Source organism: Fukomys damarensis, unplaced genomic scaffold, assembly GCF_012274545.1.
Source record: "Fukomys damarensis isolate Sample0158 unplaced genomic scaffold, DMR_v1.0_HiC HiC_scaffold_18, whole genome shotgun sequence".
Classification (NCBI taxonomy): domain Eukaryota; kingdom Metazoa; phylum Chordata; class Mammalia; order Rodentia; family Bathyergidae; genus Fukomys; species Fukomys damarensis.
In genome coordinates this window covers 11,075,378-11,087,283 of record NW_022900930.1, presented here as the reverse complement: position 1 = coordinate 11,087,283, position 11,906 = coordinate 11,075,378, and the positions used below count along the sequence as shown (strand labels likewise).

At 37.2% G+C, this 11,906-nt stretch overlaps 1 protein-coding gene across 1 annotated transcript in view; it reads right to left on the bottom strand.

Annotated features, from left to right (window-relative positions):
- Positions 1 to 2,948: 2,948 nt before the first annotated feature.
- Positions 2,949 to 11,906, bottom strand: part of Saraf (store-operated calcium entry associated regulatory factor) — a 20,307-nt gene continuing 11,349 nt past the window's right edge. Inside the window, exons 3-6 of the mRNA XM_010621950.3 lie at positions 9,201 to 9,615; positions 7,023 to 7,161; positions 5,816 to 5,970; positions 2,949 to 3,707 (exon numbers count right to left, since the gene is read on the bottom strand). Coding sequence (XP_010620252.1) covers positions 3,682 to 3,707; positions 5,816 to 5,970; positions 7,023 to 7,161; positions 9,201 to 9,615 — 735 coding nt within the window. The 3' untranslated portion in view covers positions 2,949 to 3,681. The remainder of the gene's footprint in view (positions 3,708 to 5,815; positions 5,971 to 7,022; positions 7,162 to 9,200; positions 9,616 to 11,906) is intronic.

The following is an 11,906-nucleotide window of genomic DNA, read 5'->3' as shown; positions in this document are numbered from 1 at the left end:
AAAAAAAAAAAAAAAAAAAAATGTGAGCACAGTCTGTTTTGTTTTGTGGCAGAGGTGAATAAACCCAGGAAGAACTGAACTACATCTCTAGCTCTTTTTCAATTTTTCTTTTTTTTAAGACCAGGTCTTGCTAAATTGCCCAAACTAGCCTCAACCTGCAACTCTCCCGCCGCTTCAGCCATCGGTGTGAGCCACCACACCCCATCCAGCCTTAGTGCTTTAAGACTATCCCATATAATATGCAGACCACGATCACGGCCCAATCTACAGCAGCACGCAAGTTACATTTTTTTTTTACTTCATTCCACAACTAAAATACACTTAGCGCAAGATTATCAACCCCCACAGCAAATAATAAACTAAAATGCAAAACAGTAAGCAAACAGGGGTAAAGGCAATAAACTGAATTGTTTTTTCCATATCATTCCACTAAGTAGTGGGATAAGAATACCTAAAGAAAAGTCATGTTTCCTCTAAGACAAAAATCTTGAAGTTTTGCTGTTGAAGATAGTTCTACTCATTTCAACTACCCTGTCACTTTTTTTAGACAGGGTCTTGCTTTGTAATGCAGGCTAGCCTTGAACAGTGACCCTCATGCCTCAAGCTCCCAAGAGTGGGGATTACAAGTGTATGCCACCACACTCAATCTAGCCAAGTCACATTTTAAAGTCTCAACAAAGGTTCATTTGTTTTAAATTGGTTCCTAAATGGTAAAAACATAGTTTGGGGGTTATAAAGCTTAACCAGAGTAATTTTTGATGGTTCAGAAGATTGGAGATTTTCTTTTTCAAAAGCAATTTTGGGCTAGAGATGTAGCTCAGTAGTTAAGCACTTGCCTAGTATGCATGAAGCCCTAAATCTGATCCCTGAAGTGGGTAGCGGAGGACAGCAGAGGTTCCACATCACTGCTGTTATTCTGGAAAACTCTAGCCAAATGGGACTTCCAAGAAAATGGCAAAGTGATAAGCAATAACTCAGCCTCTCTGAGATTCAGAATCCAGACCCTGGAAAATAACAACTTGGGGAAGAAGGGGGGAAAAAAAATAGATCCCTGGGAACCAAGAAGGCTCTGACAGGAAAATTAAAACCTATGGAAAAACTGGAGACAGAAGACAACACAGAGAAGGGAAGGGACAATCTGCTTTCTCGCCAGCTCCTGGCTTGTGACTCACAGGAAAGGGATACTGAATCTACAGAAAGGGAAAGCTGGGACGTGGCAGTGGAACAAAGCAGGTGCTGTGAGCCGCAGGTACAGCGCAGGATTCTGCTCCACTGTGAGTCCTGACAGGCAACAGCCACTGAGTAACTTCAGTCTCAGCACCCATCCTCACCCTGAAGAGAGCAGCTGCAGGCTTCATTTCAGGGATCCCTGGGTTATACTCACAGTGACTCGCTGAGACAGCCACGGTAGCTGGTCAGGGAGCCAAGATCAGGCCGTAAAGAGACTCCATGAGGGGTTTAAGCCAAAACACGGCAGGGCCTACTCCCATGGTCAGAGGCCTGGTTCAGCCTGAATTGCTCTGGATTTGAAAGTCTCGGCATTGGCCCCCTCACCTTAATCCTACTGCCTGCTGGTGCCTGCAGCCAGCACAATTCTGGGATCTGATTACCAGCATGCGTAGGGACAGGCCTTGACTTGGACACTGCCCCAAAACTGGATCCCAGACACTAGATCCCAGAAGACCCAATCAAAAAGTGGGAATCTGAAATGAAGAAGCGTAAGTACAAATGGCCAATAAATACATGAAAAACTGGCCATTCAGGAAATGCAAATTAGGGAACTGTATTCTCTCTCGTATGTGCCCTTACACTGGTAGGGTATACTTCTTTGCCTACTTTTACTTGACCCAAACTTGCTCTGCAGAGCCTGTTTCTTTTCCTACCTCTAATAAAATTGTGCTACCATTAAAAAAGAAAGAAATGCAAATTAAAACAATACTGAGATTCTATCTCACTCCAAAAAACATAACTATCATCAAGAAATCAACGAATAACAAATGCTGCAGAGATTGGGGGGGTACACATGACACCTTCTTCATTTTGTTTACAGTAGTACAAACTGGTACAACTACTATAGAAATCAGTATGGAGATTCCTCAAAAAACTAAAAATAGAAATTCCATTTGACCCAGCTATTCCCTTTTGGTTATCCTCCCAAAAGAGTTAAAGACATCAAATCACAGTGCTATATGCACACCCATGTTTACAGCAGCACAATTAATAATCGCGACATCTTGGAAGCAGCCTTTATGTCCACCAACAGATGAATGGATAAAGAAAATGTGGTATTTACATGCCATGGAGTACTACTCTGACATAAAAAGGATAAACGAGTCACATGCAGAAAAATGTGTACAATTTTAAGACCATAATGTCAAAGAAGTAAATCAGACACACAAGCTTAAATACCATAGTTTCTCTTATATGAGAAACCCAATATAGAAAGTACAAAGTACAGACAATGGAAAAAAAGAGAAAAAAAAGTTACCACAATCCATCATCAACAATGTACAATAAAAGTGTACCTTGATTTAGTATAATCTTCTTATGTTTTTTGGCCATTAAGTCTAGCTGTAAATCTGTATTTATAATTAACTTGATAAGGAAATAAAATGAAAAATAAATGAATGATGCTGGCAAAAAAAAAAATTTATAAAGGGGTGGGAAGGGTAAAAGAATTGAGATGTGAACGTGTGCCAATTCCCCACAATGAATGTAATCACTATGGATGGCAAACATGTACTAATAAAAATAAAAACTTTTTAAATTAACTAAATGATTGCTATCTAAGGTATGAAGACCACATGAAATTTTGTTTAGGGACACAGAGCTACTATTCTGCATGAGTATCTTTCCTTTGAAGAAATGGGAAAAAAAAAAAAAGGTCACATCAATTTTTGTGCCAAGGATAGCAGAAAGAATAATAGTATCTTTTCTTTTTATTTATTGTCATTTTAATGTGATTCAAACACTATTACAACAACATTTGAGATTTCACAGAGAAATGCATGCTTTTGCTATTAAAAGACCTTTGTTGAAGTACCTGAACTTCACCTCTTAGGAAATGAAGAAACAGGGAAATTTCAAGTACATCTGTCAGCACAAAATCATTCACAACCTTGTAGGTGCTTACTTTCTACCTTTACCTGTAAAGAGTAACTCTCACTTGAGGATTAAGAGTTCCAGAGCTCCAAAGTGATCAGAACCTACAAATTAGCATAATTAGTAGTCCAAAGCTTGGTTTAAATATTTGAAGAATAGGAAACACCAAATTATGTAACACCAACAAGAATATTACTGTTTAGATGAGGTAATGACTCATCCATTAAAACCACCTAAGATTGAAATTTTCTTTACCAGTTTCTACTGGTGACTTTTTCATTAGTAATGCCTCCTATGGTTTCACAGGTTTTATATAGAAGCAAACAATAAATTTTTAGCATTCCACAGGAATCAACACTTTCAAAAACTGCACTATACACCTGCGTGTTATACTAATATACAATAAACAAACATCTTGTATACCAACACTTAGCCACAAATAATAAAATACAAGAAGCTATACAGGACAAAACACCACAAAACTTTTGAATACTTCCTTCTCCACTTGTTAGTAGGTAGTACTTTTTCTAAGAGAAAGTGATGAAACCTCAGAAATTTTGCCTCCAGTGTTCAACTTTTTTAACGTCGTCTGGTACCACCATATCCTAGAATGAAAAGAGTAAAATTTGTATTAGCTTTTTAAAATAAATTAAAATCGTTTATATAAAATTCGTGTTTATTGTTAGCAAATGAGTAAGAGAGATGAGGGAAGGAGAGAATGAGCCATTAAGTGGAACGCGACTATGCAGGCATTGCAGCACCTCCCACAACAGCTTTCCCAATCTCCAAGGCCCGTAAACTCACACACATTTGTATGAATAATGAGCAGTTGGGAAACCAAAGATGTGTTCGATGGCAGGCCAACGTGGGACAGCTAGTGCTCAAAGGGTCTAGGCCATTAACAGAAAAGTCGAAGGAGCATAAGCCATACCTCACCACCTCTCACAACTCCAGGGGCAAACAAAGGAGACGGGGACAGAGGAAAGTGGTTAACTTCCCTGTGAAAACCTGACTTGCTTGAGAAGAGCAGAGGACATCAATAAGGCACACTTCTGGGTTTGTCTGGATGAGTCAGGGAGGCTTGACCTTGGCTACTATACTTGGTCCATCACCTCTTCCCCTCTCGTGCTGGTCCGCCACTCTGATTCCTGGCTGCTATGAACTAAGTACCTTTTCTCTGCTGCTCCCTTTTGCCATGAATTTCTGTCCTGAAGCCAGCCAACCATAGGCTAAACTTCCTCTAATTATGAGCCAAATTAAGCCTCTCCTTTAAGTTGTGGGTATCAGGTATTTCATCCCAGTGATTGGGAAGCTGAGTAACACAGAGACCACGGATTTGCAACAGTCAGTGTACTTAGATATTCACCCACACACCAAAATGACAGACAGGCTCTGAATGGGGATGCTATGAACTCTTGTGCTTACCTACAAGTGTACAAATACATGCCTTTCTGTTGCCATATACCATGACCCTCCCTATTAGTGAGTTCCATATGTATGGATTCAACCAACTGTAGTTTGAAAATATTTCAAAAAAAATTTAATTTATATGAACACATACATCATTGTCATTATTTTCTAAACAATACAATGTACCAGTATTTACACAGTAGTTACTTAGGACTATGTATTTTAAGTAATCTAGAGATGATTTAATGCATATAATGCATTATTTAATGCTTATATTATATACAAATACTGTCATTTTTATAAGGGACTTGAACTTGGACAGATTTTGGTATCCTCAGAGGTTAATGAAACCAAGAATACTAAACAATATGGAGGAGACACAACCATCTTTGAGAGTACATTATGACCAAAGGGTCTTACGTGTGGTTAGGTTCATTTTAGTAGATAAAGTGATTCTGTTAATGTTTCTCAAAGTGATTATGTTAATGCATATCCAAACCAGCACTACAAGAATTCTACACTTCCATTTTTTTTTTTTTTTCTTTTTGGTACCGGGGATTGAATTCGGGTCCTTGTGCTTGCAAGGCAGGCCAATGAACTGCTGAGCTAAATCCCCAGCCCAATTCTTCCATTTTTAAATATATGTAAATATATTTTTCTATCCATCTCAAGAATTATTCATTGTTCAATAGCTTATTCCTCCTGAAAAAGATAAACCTAATCCATAGCAATATACAAATGCCTCATGACTACCTCTCACTTTCCACTGATTAACTGGATATTTAACAGTTTTTTTTTTAATGAAATATTCTTTATCTTTTGTAGTAAACGTTACAGTATTTCTGCCAATATTTAAAGCATACCTTTATGTATTTTTGAATTTTTATGAATTTGAAAAGTCAAGCATCTACTTAAAAATACTCTACTTTAGAGCTTAAAGGATCCTCAGAGATCCCAGAATTAAACATTTGTAAAAACTAACCCCCAGAAAGGCTTAAAACCTCAGTAGTAGGGCGAAGCCTAAACAACTCTGATTTTTATGTTTATAATTAGGAGGAAAGATTATGTACATGTACCAACTCCCCACAAGGAATGTAATCATTACATAGTACAAATACCTACTAATAAAGATGCTTATAAAATGAATCTGATTGTTATAATCTGTTAATTTTGCTATTAATATTTTTGGTGGGCATACCAAATAAAATCATAATTGCTAAACATATAGCCATGTTCTTGTATTTTAAAACGACTTCTGAACTTTCCTAGTACATAATAGGAGAATCTGTATTTCTGCTCTCACCTGATGTTGTTCTGGTTTTCGTATCTGAGTTAGAACATGCTGAATAGCCCCCTAAGTCTCCACGAGGTGGTGAGTAAGCACGACTATTCCATGTGCTAGTGTGCGGAGGAGGATAGGAAGGGTGGTACCACGAGTCCGAAAACGGTGTTGTTGTCCTTTAAAGACAAAGAAGTGGGTTAGGCATCTTTATTGGGAATGTGATTTTTAATTACGTTTCTGCTCCTAAAGCCTAAGGAGAAAACATCATCATCAAGTATTTTTCCCAGAATATTCACTAAATCAGAGTTAACATGAAATAAATTCTGTAATTTTTTACTAATGTTATAGTCACTGCATGGGGGCAAGACAGTAACATAAAATAAATGTTCTTTTTTTTTTAAAGACAGGGTCTCCCTATATAGTTCAAGCTGGCCTTGATGTTGCTATGTAGCCAAGTCTCACCTCAAACTTGCAGCAACCTTCCTGCTTCAGCCTTCAGAGTGCTAGGTGTGTGCCACCATGCCCAGCTTGTTCTTTCTTTTTTAATTCATACTCAAGAAAAATCTAAACTTAAACTACCATTACTCAAGACATTCTAAAATCTGGCCTCAAGCTCTTTCCAAGCTTACCTCTATCATTCTCCTCCTAAATCAGACTAATAGTTGCCCCCAAATGTCTCCTATGACACATCTCATTTTCTAAGATGTCAAGTAAATAGTCTTTTCCTATTTCACAGTCTTTACATGGATGACACAGAATAGAACACAATGAAGGAAAATAATACACACAATATTGATTAAAGTTCATATAGTGTATCTTTCCCCAGGGAAGTGTCATCATATTTCCCTTAACAATACCAAACACCATCAACCAACAAAGAAGTCTTGATGGGAAAGCTAAAATAAAGAGCAAATGGGGGCCGGGAATTTAGCTCAGTGGTTCCACTGCCTGCCTTGTAAACACAAGGACCCGAGTTCAATCCCCGGTACCAAAAAAAAAGAGCAAATGGGCTGGGAATTTAGCTCAGGGGTCCCAGGCATGCCTCACAAAACACAAGGTCCTGAGTTCAATCCCCAGTGCCAAAAAAAGAATTAAAAATAAAATAAAAAAAATAAAATGAAGAGCTCAGTAGTTCTACCACTTGCCTCGCAAACACAAGGCCCCAAATTCAATCCCTGGTACCAAAAAAAAGGAAAAGGAGAGCAAATGAGGTCAATGTAAAACCTACCTACTGCTGCCAAAGAGATATCCTAATATCCCTCCAGTTCCCAGGCCAGTCCAGAACCCTGGTCCTGCATTTTCATGTCCTTGTCCTGCAAAAGCACTGCCAAAACCAGAAGCTGCACCACGGCCAGTATTATGTGGTCCTTAAAATAAAAATGATTTATTAAATTAAGTATTTTCACTGAAATACAACCTTCAAAATTTGATGTTTCAATTATTTCACCTTCATTGTAATAGTTTAATAAAGGGTATTTGTAAAATATTGGCTTAAAACTCATCACCATATTTCCTACGAAGGGGAAAGAGGGACATATTTTGGGAAGTAGAGGGAGAGACTCCCTATAGTTTGGTTTTTTTGGGGGGTGGGGTACAGGGGATCAAACTCAGGTCCTTGCACTTGCGAGGCAGGTGGCAGAACCACTGAGCTAAATCCCCAGCCCTCCCTATAAAATATGATCTCCCCTGCTCAAGATGAAGTTACCAGAAGATGATTGCACTTTGCAATTCTATCCCTTCTGCATTTTGACTGTCTTTAAGGGCCCCAGGTGAGAGCTTTAAGTGATTTTTCTGATGGAGGAAGGCAGTGAGGTATTTCTATCAGCTGGGAAGTACACTCTTAAAAAGACTCCTGCTTGGGCCGGGATTTGGCTCAGTGGTTCCACCACCTGCTTCACACATGCAAGGTCGAGTTCGATCCCCAGTACCAAATAAAAGGACTCTTGCTCAGAGAAAGTTTTTGTAAACTGACTAGTATATACAGGAAAGAATGCTAATCTTACATGGACGGCCCAATAAATTTGTACGTATGTACCTATCAATGTAACCACTACCCATGTTAATAAAATGTTTCTGGCATTCTACAAGGCTCATTACAACGTCCCAGGAGATACATACCTGTATCTAACTTCTCTCACCACACTTTAGGTCTGACCATTCCTGATCTCTTCATAAACAGGATCCCAGATTATGTATTGTTTTGTGTCTGCTATATTTTGTCTATGAAGATCAATCCTACTGCTGCACCTATCAATTGATTTTTATATCATGCATGTATAGCAGTACATGTGAAAAACTCACAATTTGCCTCATTCTAATAATTAGTCTATTTCCCATTTTTGTACTAAAAAATTACTATGACATTCTTGTGTACTTTTTTGTGCACATACGCCTTTATTTTTCTTAGGTAAACACACAGGAATAGAAATGCTGATCATATGATGGGCATGTTTGGTTTTAGTACATCCTGAAGTTTTCCAGTGTTTTGCCACTTTAAATCCTAAAGAAAAAGTATGAAAGCTCCAATCACTCTTTGTGAATTCCTGATACTCATTTTAATGTTAGTCATAACATTGTTTTTTTGGTAGTTAAAAATCTCCTTTTGGCTTTATTCTGTATGTCCTTAGACAATGATGTTAGCACTTTTTCATTTATATTGGCCATCTGGATATCCTTTTATTATAAAATGGCTTTGTGTCCTCTGTCCACTATGTAAATGGGGTCTTTTCTCAAATTTGTGAGGGGTCTATATATATTCTACACACAAGTCTTTTGTTGGAAATGTCTTACAAATACTCTCTCCCCTGTCTGTGGCTTGCCTTTTCACTCTCGTAATAGTCTTGAAAAACAGATGCTCTTAATTTATAATGTATGCCTATCTTTAATTTTTTTTTTTTTTTTTTGTACTGGGGATCGAACTCAGGACCTTGTGCCTGTGAGGCAGGCAGCGGCACCACTGAGCTAAATCCCCAGTTGTCTTATCTTTAATTTTATGATTAGTACTTTTTGTGTTCTTTGCCTATCCTAAAATCATGGCAAATGTTCTCCTATGTTTTATTCTGGTATCTTGCTTTACCCTTTCTGCTGAAATCTACAATACTTAATGAGTTAATTACTATGTATAATGTAAAGTGTGATACAGAGATCAAGGGAAATGATCATTACCAAATCTGATCAAGTGTCACTGATGAAGATAATTTATAATTTAATTAAGCATCCTGAAAATAATCATCACATACTCTTATAAAACAGCAGAACAGAAAAGGTAAAAGAAATTTAAAGTAAAAAAATAAGATGACAAATCTACTTTGATTTTCCAGTGCAATCACTCTCTTTTTCAGAAAGAAGATCAAGATTCACTGGCTCACACCCACCCTATTGTCAGCCATTGAGGAGAGAAACACACCTGTGAACTGAGACTTAAAGCCTGGTGGAGGGGGTCCTGCGGAGCTGGTGAACCTCTGATAATGCTGGGAATATGGTGGACATTCAGAATACGGTGGGGGTGAATACTGGCCATCACTGAGAAACAACTTATAAACTACAAAGGCAATAGTTAGCAGCACTCCAATGGTAACCAATCCACCAGTGGCACAGGAATCTGCCGAGTATAACTTATAATAATAATCAGAGAAAGAGAAGCCCTGTTGTTTTCCAGATTCTTTCAATTTCTTCAGGCCAATCTCTGTGTAATCTAAGTGATACTCCAAGCCACAGGAACCTCTGAGTACATACTGGTCTTCAGAGGAGTCATAGCCTTCACAGCTCACCACAGTTTTTCCAAATCTGTATGCAATATCCAAATCAGTCTTACATTCCCACTGTGAAAAAAGTAGAAATAGATTACAATAACCAAAAGATTTTTTTCACTTTATATTTGGAATATGTTGCATCCATCAAAAAATTGCAAAATGAGGAAAGGAACAATGAACAAAATTCAAGACAATTAAGCAGTTAAGTGCTGAGGGACAGTAAATTAGGGGCTTCAAAGATAAAGGTGATATTGGTGTTGCACTTTTAAAAGAAATGTTATTAGTACAGGTTTGTTTGCAGATAAAGATTACATTCATTGAGAAGTAATATGTACATGAACAAACACACCCTAATTCTTTCTTCATCCCCTTCTCCTCTTTCCCTCCATCTCTTGGTTCTTTAGTGTTTTAAGCAGGGTAGTGGGTACTGAGTGTTCTTTTATTCCTTATACATACATGTCGTATATGTCCTTCTGTATATATTAGGTATCCCATAATTTATGAAATGTGAGCAAATTTTCAAAACATTTTTTGCCACTAGTGTTCAAGGTGCTTTCTTAAAAAAGATATTTTAAAGATCAGTGACATATATGAAGCTCTGGTAGGTATGTTTAGCACCAGAGATACTACTTTCTGAAAAACAAAATTTTTATAAACTATGGATTAACTTTACAGAGTCCAATCCTATATAATCCTCTTTCATTTTTTAAGAGATATTTAGAAAAATGTAAGGACTCCATAGTTACCTTAAAAACTTCTATCTTAAGAAAAATAAGAGCTGGGCCAAGGATTCAGCTCAGTGGTTCCGCTGCCTGCCTCGCAAGCACAAGGACCCGAGATTAATCCCTGGTACCAAAAAAAAGAAAAATAAGAGCTAAGGTATAGCTCAGTGGTAGAGCATGTACTGAGAATGTATAAGGCCCTGGATTCAACCCCCAAAACCACCAAAAACTCAGTGAATAAATAAGCTCAAGTTTAGTTCTGAGCAGATAAAATGTTTTCTTAATATTTATTTACAACAGACAGTTGTTGTTGTTTTTTTTTTTTTAGATAGGGTCTCACTATGTAGCCCCAGGTCTTGAATTCATAATGATTCTCTTGCCTCAGCCTCCCAAATGCTGTGATTACAGGCATGTGCTACCACACCTGGCTCTTGCTTAAGGATAAATAAATACACCCTAAAGTAAATTAAGTGATTTTACTGCCTTTCTGTTAAATTTGTACAAATTATCTTCCTCTCTCAAAATTTAGATAATACTATTTTACTTTTTTATAACAGCTTTATTGAGACATACAATTTATAGTGGTTTTTGGTATATTCACATGGATATACAACCATCATTATAACCAATTTTAAGATATTTTCATCATCCCAAGAGAAATCTTAAACCCACTTCCCTCTCAAACCTCCAACCCTACTAACAATATACTTTCTCTCTAAATGTATTTATACAATCTGGACACTTCTAATAAGTGGAATCACACAATATGGGGGCCTTTGTGACCAGCTTATTTCACTTAGTGTAACAATCAAGGTTTTATCTGGAGAAAGCTTTAGATAAATAAAATTTATCTGATTTAGCAAAATTCTGCTTATCAAAAAGCTAAATTTACATCAATGTTTCATGTTAACTCTCATTTCCCCAATAGTGTATATTAAAATGACTCTAAGTAGTATATTTAAATTTAAATTCCTGCTACTAAACATAAGCTAATGTATGCTAGATATGCTCTACACTTCTTTTCTCATAATGTCTTTGCTCTCTTCACAACACAAAAACACCTCTAAGTCTTTCCTAGTGCCTCCAACCAGACATGATTTTGCAACACTTTCTTAGTATGCACATGTAACTCAAGTATTTATCTACTAGGTAAAATGTTCTTGATTCTATCTTATTCACTTTTATACAAAACACTTAATATATGTTTAAGGAAGACATCACCATTAGTATTTTTTCCCATCAAAACTGAAAATGTGCTTGGGGAGATAACTTAGTGGTAGAACACTGACTAGTATGTGTGAGGCCCTGAATTCAATTGCCAGGATGGGGGGGGGCTATAAAAGTACTTTAAAAGTAAAGCAGAAGTGAAATGTACTTTAATCTGGAGATCCTATAATTCAATTTACTCAATTGTGAAATAAGTATCACCCAGCAAACATAAACTCTCTCTGAACTACATCGTGCATAAAGGTTTTACCTGCAAAGAATGTTATTCTGATGGAAAAGAAAATCATTAATACAAGGTTCTTGCACAGCTGGGAGTGAAGCCCAGTGGCAGGAGCCTTGCCTAGACCGTAGCAGCAGGGTCTACATTTGATCCCCAGCAACACACCAAAAAAAAAAAAAAAAAAAAAAAAA